The sequence below is a fragment of the Pseudophryne corroboree genome, chromosome 8, assembly GCF_028390025.1.
Source record: "Pseudophryne corroboree isolate aPseCor3 chromosome 8, aPseCor3.hap2, whole genome shotgun sequence".
Lineage (NCBI taxonomy): Eukaryota > Metazoa > Chordata > Amphibia > Anura > Myobatrachidae > Pseudophryne > Pseudophryne corroboree.
The window spans coordinates 59,026,419-59,049,645 of record NC_086451.1 but is presented as its reverse complement, the minus strand read 5'-3'; the positions used below and the strand labels follow the sequence as shown (position 1 = coordinate 59,049,645).

Genomic DNA, 23,227 nt, shown 5'->3' with positions numbered 1-23,227 from the left:
ATCACATTGGTTTGAACCACTCACCACTGTGGACTTAAAATATCTCACATGGAAAGTGGTAATGCTGTTAGCCCTGGCTTCAGCCAGGCGTGTCTCAGAATTGGCGGCTTTATCCTATAAAAGCCCTTACCTAATCTTTCATACGGACAGGGCAGAATTGAGGACTCGTCCTCAATTTCTCCCTAAGGTGGTTTCAGCATTTCACTTAAACCAGCCTATTGTGGTGCCTGCGGCTACTAGGGACTTGGAGGATTCCAAGTTGCTGGACGTAGTCAGGGCCCTGAAAATATATGTTTCCAGGACGGCTGGAGTCAGAAAATCTGACTCGCTGTTTATCCTGTATGCACCCAACAAGCTGGGTGCTCCTGCTTCTAAGCAGACGATTGCTCGTTGGATTTGTAGTACAATTCAGCTTGCACATTCTGTGGCAGGCCTGCCACAGCCAAAATCTGTAAAAGCCCATTCCACAAGGAAGGTGGGCTCATCTTGGGCGGCTGCCCGAGGGGTCTCGGCTTTACAACTTTGCCGAGCAGCTACTTGGTCAGGGGCAAACACGTTTGCTAAATTCTACAAATTTGATACCCTGGCTGAGGAGGACCTGGAGTTCTCTCATTCGGTGCTGCAGAGTCATCCGCACTCTCCCGCCCGTTTGGGAGCTTTGGTATAATCCCCATGGTCCTTTCGGAGTCCCCAGCATCCACTAGGACGTTAGAGAAAATAAGAATTTACTTACCGATAATTCTATTTCTCATAGTCCGTAGTGGATGCTGGGCGCCCATCCCAAGTGCGGATTGTCTGCATTACTTGTACATAGTTATTGTTACAAAAATCGGGTTATTGTTGTTGTGAGCCATCTTTTCAGAGGCTCCTTCTGTTATCATGCTGTTAACTGGGTTCAGATCACAAGTTGTACGGTGTGATTGGTGTGGCTGGTATGAGTCTTACCCGGGATTCAAAATCCTTCCTTATTGTGTACGCTCGTCCGGGCACAGTATCCTAACTGAGGCTTGGAGGAGGGTCATAGGGGGAGGAGCCAGTGCACACCAGGTAGTCCTAAAGCTTTTTACTTTTGTGCCCAGTCTCCTGCGGAGCCGCTATTCCCCATGGTCTTTTCGGAGTCCCCAGCATCCACTACGGACTATGAGAAATAGAATTATCGGTAAGTAAATTCTTTATATATATATATATATATATATATATATATATATATATATATATATATATACACACACACACACACACACACACACATACATATATAAATAGTGTGTGTATGGAGTGTTCTGAAAAAAAAATGTATATACTGTATTTAAACATTTGATTGTCTTTTATTTTAAATCACACATTTCTTAGCAGTCATACCCAGGATTAGATCCCATGACCTGTTACACTGACAGCAGACCCTTTACTGATGGAGGTATTTGCTCCTGTAGAGGAAGCATGAGAATTCTAACTATATGAAGTTACGTGTAATTGTCAGAGAAGTATCTTCATATAGTTAAAATTCTCATATTTCCTACACAGGAGCAAACAGCTTCATCAGCAAGGCGTCTGCTTCCAGTATAATAGGTTGTGGTTTCTAATCCTGGGTATGACACTTGTAAAATGTGTATATTCAGTATAATAAAGAGGGTGTGATTTGCAAGGTGCAGGGACCAGTGAGGAAGTCGGCCACTGAAAAGACAGCGACCGCTATCAATTAACTTAATTCAATGGTGTCACAGAATGGGAGGAGAGGTGCCCCCCTTCAGAGCAGGAGCCCGGCGGCAGATGACTCCGTTGCCTCCCAGAGTTCTGCCTCTGTACCCTGCCTTGTTATACTATAAACTGAATCACACCAATACCAGTGGTACCCTGCCTTGTTATACTATAGAGTGAATCACACCAATGCAAGCAATACCCTGCCTTGTTATACTATAGAGTGAATCACACCAATACCAGCAGTACCCTGCCTTGGTATACTATAGAGTGAATCACACCAATGCCAGCGGTACCCTGCCTTGTTATACTATAAAGTGAATCACACCAATACCAGTGGTACCCTGCCTTGTTATACTATAGAGTGAATCACACCAATACCAGCAGTACCCTACCTTGTTATACTATAAAGTGAATCACACCAATACCAGTGGTACCCTGCCTTGGTATACTATAGAGTGAATCACACCAATGCCAGCGGTACCCTGCCTTGTTATACTATAAAGTGAATCACACCAATACCAGTGGTACCCTGCCTTGTTATACTATAGAGTGAATCACACCAATACCAGCAGTACCCTACCTTGTTATACTATAAAGTGAATCACACCAATACCAGTGGTACCCTGCCTTGTTATACTATAGAGTGAATCACACCAATGCAAGCAATACCTTGCCTTGTAATACTACAGAGAGAAATCATATCAAATATAGCTCTATTCTACCTTGCAATACTACACAGTGAATCACACCTGAGCCAGCAATAATATGTTATATAATACTGCTAAGGAGACTAACACCATAACCGCCATGAAATAATACACCACAGCTGAGACATAAACGTTGGGCGCTGGGAAAAAGGTGCTCTGTGGAGGTGGCAGATCAGTGATGCGGCCCTTGGTGCTGGGTGTGTGGCACAGGAGGGGGCACGACTACATCCTCTGATTCAGTGTGAACCTATGGTGCTGCCTGGCAGGGGCGTGGTCAGCATCTCTGATAGTCAACTGCTTTTACATTAGGTATAGGTGGCTTTTCAATAAGAGAGATGTAAACGTATTCAGAGGACTTTGATGTCTCTCACATGTTCCCTTGCAAAGTTTACACTGCCTTAATTAAATAAAAACAAAAAATACCTGCTAATATAAGCACATAGGGGGATATTCAATCAGTGCCGAGTTTTCCGACAGTCGGAAAATCGGTACTAATTTGAATGTATCGTATTCAATAGCGGGCGTTTTCAACAGTTTTGTGCTCCGTTTCGCCATGCCTTTTTGATTTTTTTTTCCGAAATCGGCATGGGCGAAAATGGACAAAAAAAATAAATTGCCGAAAACACCTGCAATTTCATCAAAGCACGTGGATTGGCGGCAAATTTGCCGATCCACATGGTTTATCGCCCGGCCAAATTTTTCAACAAGTCGAAAAAATCAGAACAGGCTTTGAATAGGTTGAATGTGAATTAGACCACCTACAAACGGGCGGAAAGTGCAGTTTTTTCAACTGATCGAAGAAACGTTACTAATTGAATACCCCCCATAGTGTAATACTGACCATTGTCCAGAGAGTCACCAAGTTTGTTACAATTAAGATGCACTAGTCTGCTGTTAATATTACAGTAATGCCAGTAAGTGTAACAATGAAGCCAGGGGAGTGGAATATTAGATTACACTATAGCTTTTGGAAAAATAACATTTCACTGCAGATTGCTTCATGCTGTGGGTGTTGGCATTGCGTTTAACATTTATGCTTGCCAGGAAGTAATTCTTCTCAGACATGGTGGGATATTGAGTTTCTCTGTGTAATGAAGTACTATGGTCTAAGTGCTCTGTGTTCTGGGGGAGGGAACAATTTGACTAGATGATTGGAGGATTAAATAAGAATGGCCTGCTGGCTGGCATAGATTGAAAAAGTAGGCAACAGTTTATACCTTTTACTCCCCCATGTGCCTTAACAAAACACACGCTGCACCAGGGGCGTACTAATAAAGGAAGGGGCCTGTGTTCAGTCTCCGACCGTACCCCCTCCTCTGTAGTAGGCAGTGCAAAAGACTCAGCGCTAGGAGAACTAATAAACAGTGCCACCCGTCTTCGGTGGCCATTTTCCCTGAGATTTTTCTACTGCACAAGCACAAGACACCAGGAAAATGGCAGCCGCCACATGCAGGAATATTAAAAAGATGGGTGCATTGCAGGGGCGTTTCTACAGAGGAGGGGGCCCGTGTGCACCTCCGGGTGGGCCCCCTCCTCTGCACGGCGCTGTAGCAATTTTGGCGACGATTTTCACCGCGATCGCAGCTCCCGGCGCTGGACTCCGGAAAGGTAAGTATTAAAATGGGTGCAAAAGGTGCGGTGTGGGCCCCCCTGGAACCCCCCCAGGGGCCCGTGTGCACAGCACCCACTGCACCCATTATAAAAATGCCAATGGTGCATTGCACCCATTGTAGATAAGCCACTGCACTGTACAGAGGGGATAAAATATCTCAATATTTTTAAAGGCAAGCACCAAAAAGCAAAAAAAATTGCAATAATTATAAATGAATATAAATTTACAGGAAGAATTAGATACTTTGGCAGTTATTGTATTCCTAAACAATGGAGTATTACAGCTGGACATAAATAGTGCCAATACCCCTTTTCCACTAGCTCAAAAAACACGGGTAAATGCACGGGGGCGCGCATTTATCCGTGTTTTTTGCAAGTGGAAAAGGGTAAACCCGGATCAAGTGACCCGTGAATCCTACCCGGCTATTTACCTGGGTAGGACACGGGAATGATCCGGGTAGGGTTGTAGTGTAAACGGGAGCCGTGTCGATGCGACACGGCTCCCGTTTACACTGTATGGAAGGGCGGCGCTGGGAGATCATGTGATCTCCCTGCGCCACCCCTGCCGCGTCACCAACCCGGCATATGCCGGGTTGTGACTGCTGATGGGAAAGGGGCCGAGCACGGGTCGCAGCAGGGGGCAGCTCCCGTGTCAGGCTCCCGGCTGCGACCCGTGCTCGTAAGTGGAAAAGGGGTATTAGTCACACCGTCACCTATTGTTATTTAGATCCCTTCCTTCCACACAGTCTTCTGTTACGCTCATTCGCATTCAACCCATGATGCTTCAGAGTTTGTAAGCAGTCTCCCTCACTGCAAGTCTCTCACCTGGGTACACACTTAAAACATCTATCCGAGGAGCCGATTATAAGGGGGACATGTACTAAGCAGTGATAAAAGTGGAGAAGTGAGCCAGTGGAGAAGCTGCAAAAGGGAACCAATCAGCTGCTCTGTATACTTTTATAGTATGCAAATTATAAATGTTACGCCAGTGCTGATTGGTTGCCATGGGCAACATCTCCACTGGCTCACTTTTCCACTTTTATCACTGCTTAGTACATGTCCCCTTCAGTAAGCTATACACAATTACTGTACTAATCGGCTGCTCGATATGTCGGGCCAGACATCACAATTTGTCGCCCAGTTGTGATTGATGTCACCTGAGACACTTTTGTACCACGGGTGGGGGGAGGCAATTGACATTAATTACTTGGGCCTGGACTTCTTTGAGGGGACCAACAGGATCCTGAGCCATTTATTGGGGGGGGGGGATAAAAGCCCCCCTTTGCACTTAGAATTTATCATACATTTTTCTGAAAGGACGTGACCACGGGTGTAGTATGGTATGTCGGCGACCGGGCTCCCAGCGACCAGCATACCGGCGCCGGGAGCCCGAATGCCGGCATACCGACAGCGTGGCGAGCGCAAATGAGCCCCTTGCAGGCTCGCTGCACTCGCCGCGCTGCGGGCACGGTGGCGCACTACGCTATTTATTCTCCCTCCAGGGGGGTCGTGGACCCCCACGAGGGAGAATATCTGTCGGTATGCCGGCTGTCGGGATTCCGGCGCCGGTATACTGTACGCCGGGATCCCGACAGTCGGCAACCTGAAGACCACCCCGTGACCACGCCTCCCATGTTTGCCCACCCCTTACCAGTATGTTCTCTTCCACTTATCCATTTTGTGCCCTAATTTATAAGTGAAATCTCAATAAATTCAGAGGATTATAAAAAAAAGAAAAAAGACTAATATTTTATATATATATATATTATATATATATATATATATATATATATATAAATAAATCTAAAACAGCAGAATGACAGCACTCAGTAAAAATAAAATAAAATTGAAATGTTGGTGGTGCAGGGTCCTGGAAATTGATACAGACAGACACTCACTTTTGCACTAGTACTAAGATCATGTCCAGATGTTTCTTCTGTAAGGAATAAACCCCTTTTTTCTTTTCATCATCAAAACGTGAGTGCTGGTCTCTTTTCTTTTGCAAAAGTGAGCGTCTGTGTGTGTATATATATATATATATATATATATATATATATATAAAAAAATAACAAAACATTGCAGAAGATGGTAAATCTATAATATATAACCGGTGTGTGACGGACATACCTCCGATATCGCTCTACGTCTGGATCCTCGCGGAAGTATTCAATGCTTCCATGTCTCAGAGCATCTTCCGGGTTGGCAAAAGCCTGTTGAAGAGAACGTTGCGATACAACAGATTAGTTATGACAGAATTTAGGACTCCATCCTTATCAGATACAGGTTGTTGGCACATGTGTGTCTTGCAGCCATTACTGAGTGAGCTCATACACCACATAACCTCAAAGTTCCGCTTCTTGTTTTAGGTTGTTACAACTATTGGGGTCATTCCGAGTTGATCGCTAGCTGCCGTTGTTCACAGCGCAGCGATCAGGCTAAAAAATGGCATTTCTGCGTATGCCCCGCAATGCGCACGAGCGACACATTTGGGTACAAAGCCCGTTGTGGTTGTGCACAGGTTCTAGCAAAGTTTTCAGTTGCACTGACGGCCGCAAGAAGATTGACAGGTAGGGGGCGTTTCTGGGTGTCAACTGACCATGTTCAGGGAGGGTTTGGAAAAACACAGGCGTGTCTGAAAAAAATGCAGGCGTGGCTGGGAGGGTGTATGACGTCAAATCCAGACACGAATAGGCTGAAGTGATCGCAAGCGCTGAGTAGGTTCAGAGTTACTCTGAAACCGCACAAACTGTTTTTGCAGAGCTCGGCTGCACATGCGTTCGCACTTCTGCTAAGCTAAAGTACACTCCCCAGTGGGCGGCGGCATAGCGTTTGCACGGCTGCTAAAACTAGCCAGCGAGCAACTCGGAATGACCCCGTATGACTTTTTAGCAAACCAGAAATTATGTCAGGACCTTGTACAGCATAGAGCTTGATAGCTAGCTCCTAACTCACTTACCATTGGACTATAGATTGTAAGCTCTCACGAGCAGGGCCCTTTCCCTCTTGGGCTTTTCCTTCCTACACTTATAGTATCACCTTCCCACTTCCAGCAACAGCACAAAACCTTTGGGTTCAGCCGTCCCGCTGCTGATTTGGTGCTTAGGACTCCTAATGCAGCAATGTTTATTCACCTTGCCCTTGTTCTGTATACAAGTCAAACATTGGGAAAACATGTAAAGCATGTACATAAAAATCCCAAAAACTTGTGTTGACCGTTTGTGTTGACCATTGTCGCGTTGGCCTTTTGTACCTGTCAACCTTAATGCATGTTGACAATTTGTACCTCTTGACCTAATGCAGGTTTGCCATATGGTGTCTACCTATCATCCGGATACCCTTTTTATTTGGAGGCATTAGCGCACGCAGAGGGGGTTTCTGGGTTCCCAGCCATGCAGAAACCTCTCCCAGTAAATCCTGCGTTTGCCCCTGGGAGGGTCTATGGAAAGACAACATGGTGGATGTTTAGCAATGACAGGTTAATTTCTTCTGAATATATATATATATATATATATATATATACACACATACATACACACACACACACACACACACACACACACACACACACACATATACAGTTTAAAAGCCGTAAGCACAGCTGCATTGAAATTGTCTAAAAGGGAACCCTACACATTTTGTTTTGTAATGATTAAAATGCCCGAGTCAATAATAAAATTACTTGCAAATTAGGATTACGTTTTTTGTGCCTTCTGCTGAAACAAAAACAGGTTGAGAATGATGTGAACTCTGAATACACATCCTTTCACTATCCCCTACATTATAAATAATAATAACTTTGTTGAAACAGTGTTGCTGCAGTTTGCAATAGTGCTACAGAGATGATGACAGATTTCAATGATATAACCACAAGTTATAAAAAAAAAAACAACAACAAATAAAACTGATTGCAAAATCACATTGCTAACTGGGGGATATAAGTGTCAAATATTTCCGTTGATATTGCCTTTCTATATCCAGGTAAATAAATTGACTAAAGCAATTAACTGTTTTGTAATACCTCCAGGATATGAGTAAAGATTTACTAGGTATTATACAGTAACTCTGTAATGTCATTTTCACGCACCATCAAGCCTTTATTTCCTAACATACCCAGTTTTCTGAGTTTATGAGTTATTAATTCATGCAGACACATGGAACAGAATAATGAGTTCTACTAACAATTTTCTGCTATATGAAAAAATGCAGGATATAGCCGTCTGGGATACCACGAGGGGGGAGGTACTAATTATCCATGCCTAGGCTTGTTGGAGGGTCAGGTGGGGGCCCTACCCGTTAGCTGCTAAGGGGGACATAGTCCACCTGTGTGGCCCCCAGCACAGCAAAAACTATTTCTGCATTTTTAGGGGGCGTGGCCCACCTCTACCTGATTTGGCCATGCCCCGTCAGTACCGAGACCCGTGGCTGTTCTTGGCGGCCCTGGTAGTGGGCAATCATATTTTGAGACGCATAATAACACAGATATTCAACCAAGTTTTCCAGAATTGTGACTCATTCACAGCACCAGGCCAGCTTTCCTCTGTTCTTACTGGTTCCAACTATGGTGTGCATGTGTAGCCAATAGATTTTACTACAACACATTGGCACTGGGAGGGGGTGGCTGAGGGAGGAGGTACTGATTACCCGGGCTTTCTGGAGGGGCCTGGTGGGGGCCAGTGTCCACCTTACCTTGATCTAGGAAGCAGGTAACTGCTCCTCCTCCACATCTTTCCACTGACAACTTCGGTGGGACCAAGTCTAGGGGATGTGGACATACCCCTTATTTAGACCACGCCCACATGCAGTACCGAGCCCTGCGTTCCTCTCTATGGCTCTGCTACAACCCATTGCCAGCAGCCAATAAGTGACAATACCGGTTTTAGCGCATCATCTGCATAACTAGATACCTAATATTCTCAGAAACTGTGTGATGCTGTCACCCCTACGCATCTCCATAAGGGGTGTGGATTATAGGGTCAACCACTATTGGTCGACAGTAACTAGGTCGGCACCTGAGATATGTCGACGCACGCATTAGGTCGACATGAACAATGTCGACATGACAAAAGGTCGTCATGGTTTTTTTTTGGGGGGGGGGGGGGGGGCATTTGGTGTCGTTTTCTTCGTAGAGTGACGGGGAACCCGAATTAGTACATTGTGTCCCCTTGCATGGCTCGCTTTCGGGCAAGGTGCGCTCGCTCCACTACCACTGCGCTCGGCACAGGTTATCGTTCCCAATTGTAGTCCACGTGGATCGTAAAGTATGAAAAAGTAAAAAAAAAAAAAATTGAAAAAAAAACTCATGTCAACCTTTTGTCATGTCAACCTGGAACATGAAGACCTAGTAACCATGTCAACCTAATGCATGTCGACCAATAGTGGTTGACCTAGAGACCGGATACCCTCCATAAGATACAGACACACCACTGTCTGCATTGCAATGAGCCTTCTAGGGGGGATGTGGATCATCAGGTCGACAATGTTTAGGTCGACCACTATAGGTCGACAGGGTTTGAAGGTCGACAGGGTTTCTAGGTCGACAGGTTAAAATGTCGACATAAGGGGTTTTGTTTGTTTGTTTTTTTGCGTCGTTTTCTGTGTACGGTGACGAACCCCAATTAGTGCACCGCTTCGCTCGCCATGCTTTGGGCAAGGAGCCTCGCATCGCTACCGCTTCGCTCGGCACAGATTACCGTTCCAATCGTAGTCCACGTGGATCGTTAAGTATGAAAAAGTTAAAAAAAAGGGGGGGAAAAACGTGAAAAACTCATGTCGACCTTTTGACCTGTCGACCTAGAAACCCTGATGACCTAGTGACTGTCGACCTATAGTGGTTGACCTACACATTGTCGGCCTAGGCAGTGTCGATCTTCAGACGGGATCCCCCACAGTTCAGCTTCCTGTGGAGCTTCCCTTACACAAGACCATGGCACATCAGTAACTGGAAACCAGCAAAGATGGAGAAGGTGTGGAGATTGGCCACCAGTGTTTTATTTTTTTTATTTTTTTATGAGCGTAGAGGGTGTGAGGAAAATCCAGTCCTCCCTGCACATCTGTTTTCTTTCACTTCATCACAGCCACACACAATTTCTAATCAGTTCTCTTGCAGATAACATTAAACACAGCTTACTTGCACTGCTTGTGTTATCATGCAAACGTAATAGCTTTTGATTCAGTACACAAAGCTTCACTGCAGTTTTTTTTTTCCACGATAAAATAATCACTTTAATTAACCAAAAATTCCCCTGTGCCTAATCCTGCAGATAGAAGGGGTCATCTGCAGGACAGGAACAAAGTATTACTGCTCTGTGAGTAATTATGTTATTACAAAATTTGGATGGGCCCAATCTGAACACCACATGTCTGTAATCTGCCCAGATATCCCGTATGTGACCAAGCCACACACCAAGACCTATCGGGGGACATAAATTAGGACAACCTTGCAAACACCGGCAACATTTGGAATGTGCAATAAACCAGAAACATCAGGATAGGTAGGAACGACCAATCTACCTATTTTCTATAATTTTCTACAGCATTGTCCATGCATGATAATAACATCACAAATATAACTTGCCCTCACACGGGGGTTCTCAAATCTGCCCGAAGTGATCCCCACTCCTTTGCAAACAGTACATGTTTTCTGGATCTGCTCAAATAGGCACATGTAGTAAATGCATCAGTGTCAACAGTTGCAAACAACTAAATATAGGACCTAATTCAGAGCCGATCGCTGCACTGACAGCGATCGCACTCTGAATCCCTAAGCGTTGTGCGTACACGCAGTGACCACACTGCGCATTCACATCCGGTTGCTAATTGCTGATTGGCAGGCAGAGTCATGGGGCGGGAGGGGGCGTGCCAACAGCATTAGAACCAGAGGCGTCACTCACCTCTTTTTTCACCTGGTGCGGCCGTGAAAGGAGTGTGGCTTCACAAAATGGGGTGTGGTTAAATGGGTGACCCGTGTGAGGGGTGTGACTTCACTGGAGGGGCGTGGCTAAGCACCCCAACCCGCGTTTTCGTCACTCCGGGAGTTGTGTGCTGCCCCCGAAGACTAGCGTGTCTCTGTTGCCTGCTCATACACGGTGACAGAAGCTGGGTTGCTGCACGTAATGTTACAGTGCAGCGCCCGGCTTCTGTCACTGAGCAGGAGCTGGCACTTTGGTGTCACCCCTCGGAGGGTGATACCTGGGTGCGGGCCACACCCCCCGCACCTACCTTGTGAAGCCACTGGTTAGAACGCCGTTGGTTGGCCGCGGTCCGGACAACACAGGTGTGTCCGGACTGTAGCGGGGGTGGGCCGTGGCGGCAGCATGAAGTCACGCAGTTGCTGTGACCCAGAACGCGGTGGGTAGCCACCTGCCGCAGGTAGGGAGTTACTTGGCGGGTGCAAAAGCATTGCTTTCGTATCCGTCCGGGAAAGGGGGGGTGTTATGGCCTGACATGTGAGGCAGACTTGCCCTGTGCTGGGCGGCCCCCCGCATGTCAGTGAAACTGATTGTAGATGTGCTAAATTTAGCACATCTACGATCAGGTCAGAATCACCCCCAAAGTACTTAATTCCCTCAAATGATCTGCCAAAAGTCATCCATGCATTTGTATCATCTCGATTAGACTACTGTAATGCCCTCTACCTTGGTCTCCCAGCAAAAGAATGACACCACCTGCTGATGTTACAAAATGCAGCTGCCAGGCTGTGAACCGACCAGCCCCGTTCTAGCCACATAACACCCATCCTCTACTCCCTTCACTGGCTGCCTGTAAGATGGCGAATCATCTTCAAGATTGGCTTATTGAGCTTCAAAGCATTACATAACCAGGGCACAAAGTACTTGAAGCAGCTTCTGACCCCATACTGCCCCACTCGATTACTGCGATCTGTAGATGAAGGACTTTTAGCAGTACCTAGAATCTCCCATAATTCATCTGGGGGTCGAGCTTTTAGTCATGCGGCTCCGACTCTATGGAACTCACTTCCCCGCACAGTGCGAGAGGCGCCAACTATAGAATCCTTCAAAAGTAGACTCAAGACTTTCCTGTTTACTCAAGCATTTCCATAGTGTCCCTTTTAGTATCTTCATGCTTCTGTATTTTATGAAAATGTACTTTATTATTTTCTGTACTATATTATGCTATGGATCTGTTAAGCGCCTTGAGTCTTATTGGAGAAAGAGCGCTATATAAATAACATTATTATATAAATAAATTATTATAGTTCCCAAAGACACTTTGCGGTCTATGGAGATCACAAAACTGAATTTGGTTATAATATCACATTGTAAATATACAGTACAGTATATAAACTTGTGAATCCCATACAAAGGTGAACAGCAAGAGTGAGAATATAATCTGATGTACAAATACGGGAACATTGGACCATGCAGATGGTCATGACTAAAAATTGGGACTTATCCAGAGATAACAATTTTCAGGGACAAATCTTTAAAACCTGCATTCGTTGCGGCAATAAGGGACAACCACAGCCTGGTATATGTGGAAGGAAGCTCTGAAAGTCTATTTCTGGGACTTCCCAGGAGACACAAATTACAGCTTGCAACTGTTTTTCGAACAAGTGTTATATATAGATTAGACAGTATCATAACTTTGTGCTGTTGGAGGACCCTGCGCTTTCCATGATCTCAGTTCTCAGTCACTGGCCTTCTGCTTGTCTCCTCATATTATAATACTGTCCTTGTCACATGCAGCCCTGTCCTAACGTCATGCAGCCTTGCGCCCAAAGAATGCCTTGGAGTCTCAGAGATCACTTAAGCATACAGTGGTGGGATGTCATCTGTGGCACATGATCTCTAATAGATACCCCAGCCCTTTGGTTACTATGCATGCCAGACTAACCTGATGGTTATTTGTGCTACTGCAGGCAGGGGCGTAGAGATCCACGCCGGGACCCTGTAAAGGGGGGGTGTCTTAAAAACCGAATCCGCTCATCACTATTAAAAAGGGGGACAGATGTATTAAGCCTGGAGTAGTGATAAAGCAGTGATAAGTGGAAGATGATAATGCACCAGCCAATCACCTCCTAACGGTTAATTTACATATTGGAGCTGATTGGCTGGTGCATTATCACCTTGCACTTATCACTTCTCCAGGCTTAATACATCTGCACCAATGTCTGTTACTATAAAGGGTGGTCTTCAGTAAGCCGGCTGTCGGGATTCCGGCGCACAGTATACCGGCGCTGGAATCCTGACAGCCGGCATACCAACACTTATTCTCCCTTGTGGGGGTCCACGACCCCCCTGGAGAGAGAATAAAATAACTGTGCCCGCAGCGTGGCGAGCGTAGCGAGCCCGCAAGGGGCTCATTTGCGCTCGCCACACTGTTGGTAAGCCGGCGGTTGGGCTCCCGGCGCCGGTATGCTGGTCGCCGGGAGCCCGACCGCCGGCATACCATACCACACCCACTATAAAAATACTTCTATAAATAAAATAATTGTGGGGCCAGGGGGGTGCAATCATTTTAACACGGGGGGAAGGGGGGGGGGGGGATTCCACCACTTTCTACCATACTTGAACAGGAAGGCGGTCCCTCCTCCCCGGCCAGTGCCGTCTTCCTAGTGATATTTGGGAAGATGACTCTGGCCACTAGAGAGCAAGGAGCACAGTGCCAGAGTCTTTCCTTTCTACAGTATGCGCGGCACTATCTTCCCAAAGAGATCACCGGGAAGATGGTGCCAGATAGGCAATCCGGCCCTGGTCCACGGTATACTTTAGATGTCATCACTTGCTGGTGCCCCAGAGGCAAACGCTATATATATATCTGTATATATAAATGCGCAATGGAATTTGCTGCACTATAAAAGATACTGTTAATAAATAAATGTGTGTGTGTATATATATATATATATATATATATATATATATATATATATACATACATATACACATACATACACACACACACACACACACACACACACACACACACACACACACATATATAAATATATATGTGGCTCCCTCTCTCCTTCCTTATATACACCCCACAGTTTGTCTCTCCCCAATGACTCCATGCTGCATTCCCAGCTCCCCATCCTATCCCAAAGGCCTGTATCCCCTCACCCATACACTTTCCCTGAGGAGAGACTCACTTGCGCTGCGCTCCAAAGTATCCAAACCTGAACACCGCACAACAGGAACCATGTGGCCCTCATAACCCCTCTGAAGAAGCCGTCACAGGGCACGGGAATCCTGGCCAGAGTCACTTTGTGTGAGAGGTTACCGTCACTCTGAGGCTAGACCCACACCACCTACAGCTCACTGCCCTATTTGGACAAGACAGCTCGCATAAATGCCGGGCACTAAGCGGCATATCCTTGGGGCCGCTCCTGTCGCCGGCCCTGGTTACGCCACAACCTGTGAAAACCAAAGTCTCGATTTTCATCAAAGTGTTCAAAGAACCCAAATTTCATACACATCCATGAAAATCAGGTGCCACTCCCAGCCCTCCGGAAAAGTGTGCAAGTCTCCTGCAGTCAGCCTACACCCACCCTACCACAAACCCCCCATGATGTTCCCCACTCGCTTCTGCGGCCGCCGGCCACCAGATCAAAATTAGTCAGGGTGATGACAAGATTCGCGCAGAATCGTCACTTTACAATGTGGGCATTGTTTAGCGGGGAAGGGAGCAGGCAGAAAGTCATCAAGTATAGAGTATGACCCGTAGCTGGTAGCGAGAACAGCGGTCTCATCTTACGACCAGTGAGTATGTAACCAGTCATCATACATGTGATGTAATAATAAATCATATATAAGATACCATCTGTATGCTGGACTGGTGCAGAAAGGCAGGAGCCAATGCACAGCTATTTGTAGATCACTTTTTGACAGTGAATTAATATAACGGAGACCAAAAATGGATTCAGTCAGTCCAGAAAAGGTCGATCAAGAGTCCTCCTGAAGATAAGCGCCTAATAATAATAATTTTATTTATTATTATTAACTACAAAAGGGCATATTATCTGAGAGGCGCTATATGTATACTTAAACACACGTTAGACAAATAACTAGATTGTGATTGATTCCTCTTTAGTTATACTAGTCTGTGAGAGATGTTGCCAGGGCCGTAACTACGTGTGTGCCAAGTGGGCTTGGCACACAGCGCAGCTGGAGGAGAGAGCAGCGCCGGAGGCAGGTGAGAAGGAGGAGGAGGGAGGGGGACTGGAGCCGCAGCAGCGCTATTTCATTGGTAGTAAGCGCCGCTGCAGCATCCCCCTCTCCTTCCGTATAGGCTGCCCGGCGCTGCTGTGGATGCTGGGATGCGGTTCCTCCATCCCAGCATCCACAGCAGCGCCAGCCAACCAATACGGAAGGAGAGGGGGATGCTGCAGCGGCGCTTACTACCAATGACATATCGCTGCTGCGGCTCCAGCCCCCCTCCCTCCTCCTCCTCCTTGTCCGATGCCTGCACACTGCACAGAGGGAGATGCAGCACGAGGAGCCTGTCAGCGGGGAGAAGGTAAGTATATCTCTCTCTCTCTCTCTCTCTCTCTCTCTCTGGGGGACACCGTCTGCCGCAATGTGTAAAAAGGGGGCCTGGCTGCCGCAATGTGTAAAAAGGAGGACTGGCTGCCGCAATGTGTAAAAAGGGGGCCTGGCTGCTGCAATGTGTAAAAAGGGGGACAGGCTGCCGCAATGTGTAAAAAGGGGGCCTAGCTGCCGCAATGTGTAAAAAGGGGGACCGGCTGCCGCAATGTGTAAAAAGGGGGACCATCTGCCGCAATGTGTAAAAAGGGGGACCATCTGCCGCAATGTGTAAAAAGGGGGACTGTCTGCTGTAATGTGTAAAAAGGGGGACGCTGTCTGCTGTAATGTATAAAAGGGGCTCTACCTGGTGTAGTGGCGCTACTGTGCAGCGTAATTTGAATAATGGAGACTACTGTGCACCGTAGTATGAATTGCTATTCATTTGTGGCCACGCCCCTTCCCCATGAAGCCACGCCCCTATATATTTTCCGCGCGCACTGCTCCTATCTTCCATGGGGGGGGGGGGGGGGGGGGGGCGCCAATGTTGTTTCTTGCACACAGCGCTAAAATGCTTAGTTACAGCACTGGATGTTGCTATGACCTTGCTTAAGGCTGAATAGAATCTCCCGTCTCAACCCCATAACTCCATACACTACGCCCCACTTTACCTCCCAGAGAATGTAATCTGACCTTTTGTTGTAATATGTGAACCAAAGGCCTGGGAGCCAGAGATTAGAATGTCAGCACATGAGAGGCGGAATAACGCATGACAACAGGTGATGCATGAAGAGCCTGCAGCCACCAACATGTCCCCCGCCTCTCTATCACCTGCACAGAGTCAGCACCGTCTTCTGCAAGCTACGATCACATCCAGCTCTTGGGGAACCCACAGGAGTGAGCACAGTATAACACAGGTGAGCGAGTGACCTGCATAGGTGCTTTCATTTGATCATCTGATTGTGGAATTCTCAAGTTATCTGGGGTCAGAGATTTGTGGCAGAAGCTATGTAGGCTAGTATTTCTACATGTAGGCACTCAAATGCCAATTAAATTTAAGATATCCTGCATATTCCTGTTTCCAAGATTAAATCGTGAGGCAATAAACAAGTGTATCCAGAAAACATGCTGTGGCTTACTGGAAGTGGGACGAATCAAGGACACTTACGGTACATACATATCACACAGCAGCGCACAGGATTGGAGAACGTTTCAGAGTACCAAGATTGCAGTAGAGGATGGCTGCAAAACTGACATCTCCTCAAGGACAGTTGCAATAAAGATCTAGGTCATGCATGTGGTACAGCAGGCAGCAATATCTGCTTGTCACTTATGTTGCAATCGTTTCAGAATCAGCACACAGACAATATAATCGTCATACATTGGGTACCACAGGCATCTCCGAATTAAATGATTTGTAGACGGCTGGTTACTAAAGAGTTAACACCTGTATAATTTCCACAATTCAGCCCACACATACACACCTCACGGTTTCACCAATTTGTTGTTGATATATTTTTAACCAATTGCTTTCCAAGGGAAACGGTCACATAGAACACTATGTATTGGTGGGCATTATATTAACTTTTATTTTTACCATAAGAAAGATAGTCACAGTAAGGAATGTTTTAACTCCTGAGACTAAGCTGATCAACTAGAACTATGCAGTCCTGGCTTCAGTGTCAGCCCTGGGGGAATTACAAGTGTTATAAACTTTTCAGAGAAAGTTTAACCCCTTGCGATGAAGCGGTTCTCAGTTACCTGCCTCACCACAGACACACGACACTACATTTGGATCATGAAAAAGAATGTGCCACTTACTTTTTTCCGCAGCCGGATCTGACCAGTGATTATAGCCAAGATGTACATTTTCAGGATCAGGAGAGTACTGTAGAACACGAAGGACAGAAAGACCTCATTTTCCATCTTGCTAGCCGGAATGAGTGCAGCAGCCACACAGTAGTGTGAATGTGAATCTCAGACAGCAGTAGAGGGAGGGAAGAGAGGAAACAGAAGGAGTGGTTTATTGACCAAAGAAAAAGAGTAAATTCAGCTGTGACCACAGAACAAACCAAGATTATGTCTAAAAAAAAGATCTATAAACTAATCTACTGTAGGCTGGAAATATTACTGATTACAAGTCGACCTATCGGAATAAATTCACATTTTCAAGTTACCATTCAGTAGTATATGAGACATCCCCGCTGTAATGTGCTATGCTAAGTTTTCCAGGAATTCCTGATGTCAGCAGCACTTATACAAACAGCAGCCAGGTGCCTGATCATCCGGCATCTCTCAGTATTATCCATCTGCCCTTGATTTCCTGGGGAGTCTGATAGCTAAAGATCTGTTCCGGAGAATGCCCGTTAGTTTTCAAATAACACGAGCACAGTACAACTTCTCTTTAGCAGTACTCAGCATTTCTCTTACGATCTATGCTGAGTTAGTCACAGATGGGCTTAAACTGCTCAGAAAAATGCACGTCATTTAAAAATAGCATATTTCCTGTCGCCCGTATGCAGAACGGTTTACTTTACACCCGAGATGGGTCTGACGCCACTTCTGCAGCACATTTATGCTCGGTTTACTCAAAGTTATCAACATTAGCTTGTATTTGTGCCTGCCCTGTAGCAGGTGCAATAGATATGGTGCCTTACAGCCGTATACACGTTTCTGCAGGTATACAGGCGTCTCCTTTGCATGAACCCACCCTTACCTGCATTTGCATGAACACACACCTACTGTGCTCATGCTGTATTTACATGCACTTTGGGGGTCATTCCGGTTCTTCGCTGCGGTGCGAACGGGTTGGAACCGCGGCTGCTCGGTGCTCTCATTGTGCACATGCGTCATTGCCCAGCGACGGCAGTTGCCGGGCAATGACGCCAGTACAGTAGAAAGCGATCGCAGGCCCGTTCGCAAGAAGATTGATAGCGGGAAGGAGGATCGGGGCGTCTACTCACTGTTTCCTGGATGTGGTAAGGCGAACGCAGGCGTGTCCAGGTGTTTGGAGGGCGGATGTCTGACGTCACAGCCGGGACCTTCATCGCTGGATCCGTCAACATTGGTAAGTAGCTGCAGGGCTGGTCTTGTTTTGTAGGAAACTTTTTTAGCATAGCAGGGCTGCACAAGCGATCGCAGCCCTGCTATGCTAAAATACACTCCCCCATAGGCGGCGTCAAGTTGATTGCATGAGCAGCAAAAAGTTGCTACGTGCGATCAACTCGGAATAACCCCCTATATCTCCAGGGTTCCATCTTTTCAGTTATAAGGAGGTGTAAATGCGGGATACACACAAGTCTGCATTGGCCTACCTTCCGCCTTCTTGATAATTGAAATCGGCACCACTGCGCCTGCAAAGGGGGTATGGCTTTGTGGGAAATGCTGTGCCCGTGAGCCACACCTTCTGTTTTCGTCACTGTGGGAGCTGCTGGCAATGCGCCCAGTCCCACAAGCAGACACCACGCACATGCGCATGGAATTTATTCACTACTTGCGTTACTAAGCAGAGCAGCGGGTGAGAGCGAGTTTCCTCTAGTCTTCAAACCTTCAAGCGTTCCCTGAAAACTCATTGCTTCAGGCAAGCTCATCACATTCCAGACCCGCCCACATAACCTCCATGAGCTAGTCTACCCAGTTACTTTTACACAGACCACACTTTACCTATTTTCTCTTTCTACAATCACACGTCCCACTGACCTCAGGCCAACGTTGCTGTGTGACTGGATCATACTAGAACCTCTGCAATCTGTCTGGGCCAGTATCCAATATAGCGCACTTATCCTTGTGCCTATTTCCCTATAGAGTGTAAGCTTGCGAGCAGGGCCCTCCTACCTCTATGTCTGTCTGTTATTAGCCAGTCTTGTTTATTACTCTTTGTTCCTATTTGTAAAGCTCGATGGAATATGCAAATATGCTGATGCTATGTAAGTAAATATTAATAATATACATGATGACGCTACCACACTTCCCGCATGGATTTGGACCAAGATTTCCTGGAGAAGGGATAAAAAAAGTAAGCATGCATGGGTTCAGTATGATTTGCCGGCGGCCGGGATGCCGGCCGTCAGTATACCGACATCAGCATCCTGGCAGCCAATATGCAGGCAGCGGGGTGAGCGCAAAGAGCCCCTTGTGGGCCCAGTGGCTCGCTGCGCTCACCACAGGTTCTATTCCCACTCTACCGGTGTCGTGGACATCCACGAGTGGGAATAGCCCCTGTTTGCCGGAATTCCGTCTGTCGGCATTGTTGGTGGTCAGGATTCCGGCGTTGGTATCCTAACTGCCAGGATCCCGACAGCCGGCAAATTAACTGCATCCTACATGCATGATTTATGCTACACAAGCCATCTTAAGCTCCAATTCAACATTATGCCCTCAGGAGTTTTGCTGTCAATATTGAGTTTTACGACTTATTTATTAACAATAGATGGTACATGTGTTTCATATCACCGCTTATATAGCAATAGAAAACCTGTTATTGCCAGGGCCGTCTTTTCGTATGGGCTCAATGGGCTCTTGCCCAAGGGCCCCAGGAGTATAAGGGCCCTAGGCTGATAGCTGAGGGTCCCCTCTTTCCAGGGGTACCAGATTTTTGAAAATCGGCCCTGGGGAACCGGAGATATCTGACTTCAAAGCAGTGGTCCCCATCCAAGACTGTTAATTGCTCTTCCCAGCCAGATATCTCAGGTTCTGTCTAACTTTGAGTGTTTCTGATGGTATACTGCAAAAGTTGGGGCTCTCCTCTTTCAGTGGACACTGGCAGCTTGTCTCTACTATGCCTAGAACCAGAGATATCAGCAATCAAGCAGGTGGACACTGCCCCAGATCCACACGCCTGGTATGCAGTTTTATATTTTTATTGGTGGATTGCTCTGGCTCCTGAACTCTGATCCCCAAGTCCCCAGTACCTCCTGAAAGGGGAGCTCTATAGCTTTTTTTTTTATCCCATTCAAAGCTACGAAATCAATTTCCAGGAACTTGAGATATGAGTCTGCAGTCAAACAAGATGCCCACCAACCAGAAAATGATAAATATTAAGCCATTCCACTATCCTACCCTACGTATTAAACACCCCATAGCACCCTGGAAGTCATGTACCAGGGCCCCTTCATTCAGCCCAATGCCCCTTCTACAGTTTAGTGTTCTCCCTCCCACCCCATCTGTGTAGTAAAGGAGTAATTAGCAGAAATTACTGCTCCAGGTCCTAAATGCTGAGCGGAAGATAGAACTCCCCTACCGCCCACAGGACATCAAAGCTGTCGCTAATAGTACCCTCCACCCCTACCGCTGGAGGATGGGTAAGGGGCCCAGTGCATTGCTGTGCCCAAGGGCCTACACTACTGTTAAGACGGCCCTGGTTATTGCCAAAATGTATCTATGAAATGTTGATAGAGCAGGTGAGTGATTCTGACCAGCAGAAGCAAGGGCCAGTCTCCAGGAATACATACCCTCCAACATGACCCGCCCCACTAGGTACAAAATGCTCTGTTTCTGGACTTCCCTCTTAATTTATTATTGCCATCACCTGTGAAGAAACAGCTTTCTTATCATTTAACTAGTTCAACACAGGTGATGGAAATCATAAATTAAGAGGGAAGACCAGAAATAAAGCATTTTGTACCTAGTGGGGCGGGTCATGTTGGAGGGCCTGGGAATACACACTATGTGGCCAGGCTAGCCGCTCACACGTGTACAGTAAAACTGGAAACATTTGGCTTTCACTTCCACTTGAAATGAAATTAACAATTTAATATTGGCCCCCAATTATCAAGCCTTGGAGAGTGATAAATAGCACGGTGATAAAGTACCAACCAGTCAGCTCCTAACTACCATGTCACAGGCTGTGTTTGAAAAATGACCGTTAGGAGCTGATTGGCTGGAATTTTATCACTGTGCTATTTATCACTCTCCAAGGCTTGATAAATCTGGGCCATTATTTCCATGTGAAAAAATGTTTTATTGAAATAATAAAGCCTTTATCATTCATTATTTTCTGTTCATTAGGCCGAGATTTACTAAGCCTTGGAGAGTGATAAATAGCACGGTGATAAAGTACCAACCAATCAGCTCCTACCTGTCATTTTTCAAAAACATGGCAGTTAGGACATGATTGATTGGTACTTTATCACCTGCAATTTAACACTCTGCACTTGATAAATCTGGGCCTAGTATGATACGGTGACCATATGATATTTTTTTTTTTTGTGTGTGCGATGTCTCAATTTAAAAAGTGTCCAGGTGTATGAGATTGCAACTCCAGCAAGCTCAAGGTTTACTTTGATATCAGTAAAATGATAGATCTCAGTAGTATACACAATGTTATCCATCTTAATTACAAATTTAGCCAGTATTTTTAATGTGTGGAAAAGTCAATAAAATAAACTGAGGAATGAGAGGTGCAAAATTATGAAAGGAATTACTGAAAATTTAAAGGAAGTGATCTGAGGGGGGGGGGGTATTGTGGTAAATTGTGTGTTGTAAACCCGTTGCTGTCAGTGTGATGGTGTAATACAGGGGTGGGGAACCTCCGGCCAGCGGGCCGTATACGGCCCGCAAAGCCGTTTGGTCCGGCCCACCAGCTTGTGTCAGTGAGACACGCTGCCGCTCAGTCCGGCGGCAGCGTCTCAGCTGTCAGAACAGGGAGACACGGAGGAGAGCGCGGCTGTCGAGTGGGAGCGGCGGCGTGTAGCACTGCAAACCAGCCGCCGGTCCGTGAGCCAATCAGAGCTCGCGGACCGGCAGCCAATCAGGAGCCGCGGCTGCCGGTCCGCGAGCTCTGATTGGCTCTCGAACCGGCGGCTGGTTTGAAGTACTACATGCCGCCGCTCCCACCCGACAGCCGCGCTCTCCTCCGTGTCCCACGGTAAGCAGCACGGAGGGGAGAGGGGAGGGCATCTGTATACCTGGCACTGTGGGGGCATCTGTATACCTGGCACTGTGGGGGGCATTTGTATACCTGGCACTGTGGGGGCATCTGTATACCTGGCACTGTGGGGGCATCTGTATACCTGGCACTGTGGGGGGCATTTGTATACCTGGCACTGTGGGGACATCTGTATACCTGGCACTGTGGGGGGCATTTGTATACCTGGCACTGTGGGGGCATCTGTATACCTGGCACTGTGGGGGGCATTTGTATACCTGGCACTGTGGGGACATCTGTATACCTGGCACTGTGGGGGGCATTTGTATACCTGGCACTGTGGGGGGCATTTGTATACCTGGCACTGTGGGGGCATCTGTATAACTGGCACTGTGAGGGGCATTTGTATACCTGGCACTGTGGGGGCATCTGTATACCTGGCACTGTGAGGGGCATTTGTATACCTGGCACTGTGAGGGGCATTTGTATACCTGGCACTGTGGGGGCATTTGTATACCTGGCACTGTGGGGGCAATTGTGGATCTGGCACCGCACTATTGGGGGCATATGTGTATCACGTCCCATTTTAACTGGCCACACCCATTTTTTTGGCACGTGCGCGCCTCCGGCGCGCACACACAGTACCTCTGAGGGGCAGACCTACTGGGGGGCAGGGTAATTTTTTAAGTTGAGAATTTTTGTATGGCCCCCGAAGGATTTTATAAATATCCAAATGGCCCTCGGTAGAAAAAAGGTTCCCCACCCCTGGTGTAATAGAATGTATTGCTGTAAAGCTGACTCTACAAGCAGTGATATTATTAGGGCACACAACGTTATATGCTGTGCTGTGCTCAGGTGTAGCC

General features: G+C 46.7%; 1 protein-coding gene across 2 annotated transcripts in view; it reads right to left on the bottom strand.

Moving 5' to 3' along the window:
- PTGES (prostaglandin E synthase) overlaps positions 1 to 17,519 on the bottom strand; it is an 81,479-nt gene extending 63,960 nt beyond the window's left edge. Inside the window, exons 1-2 of one of the 2 annotated variants that reach the window (XM_063936464.1) lie at positions 17,321 to 17,519; positions 6,147 to 6,229 (exon numbers count right to left, since the gene is read on the bottom strand). In XM_063936464.1, coding sequence (XP_063792534.1) covers positions 6,147 to 6,229; positions 17,321 to 17,425 — 188 coding nt within the window. In that variant the 5' untranslated portion in view covers positions 17,426 to 17,519. The remainder of the gene's footprint in view (positions 1 to 6,146; positions 6,230 to 17,320) is intronic. The other variant, XM_063936463.1, reaches the window with a different exon arrangement.
- Positions 17,520 to 23,227: the final 5,708 nt, after the last annotated feature.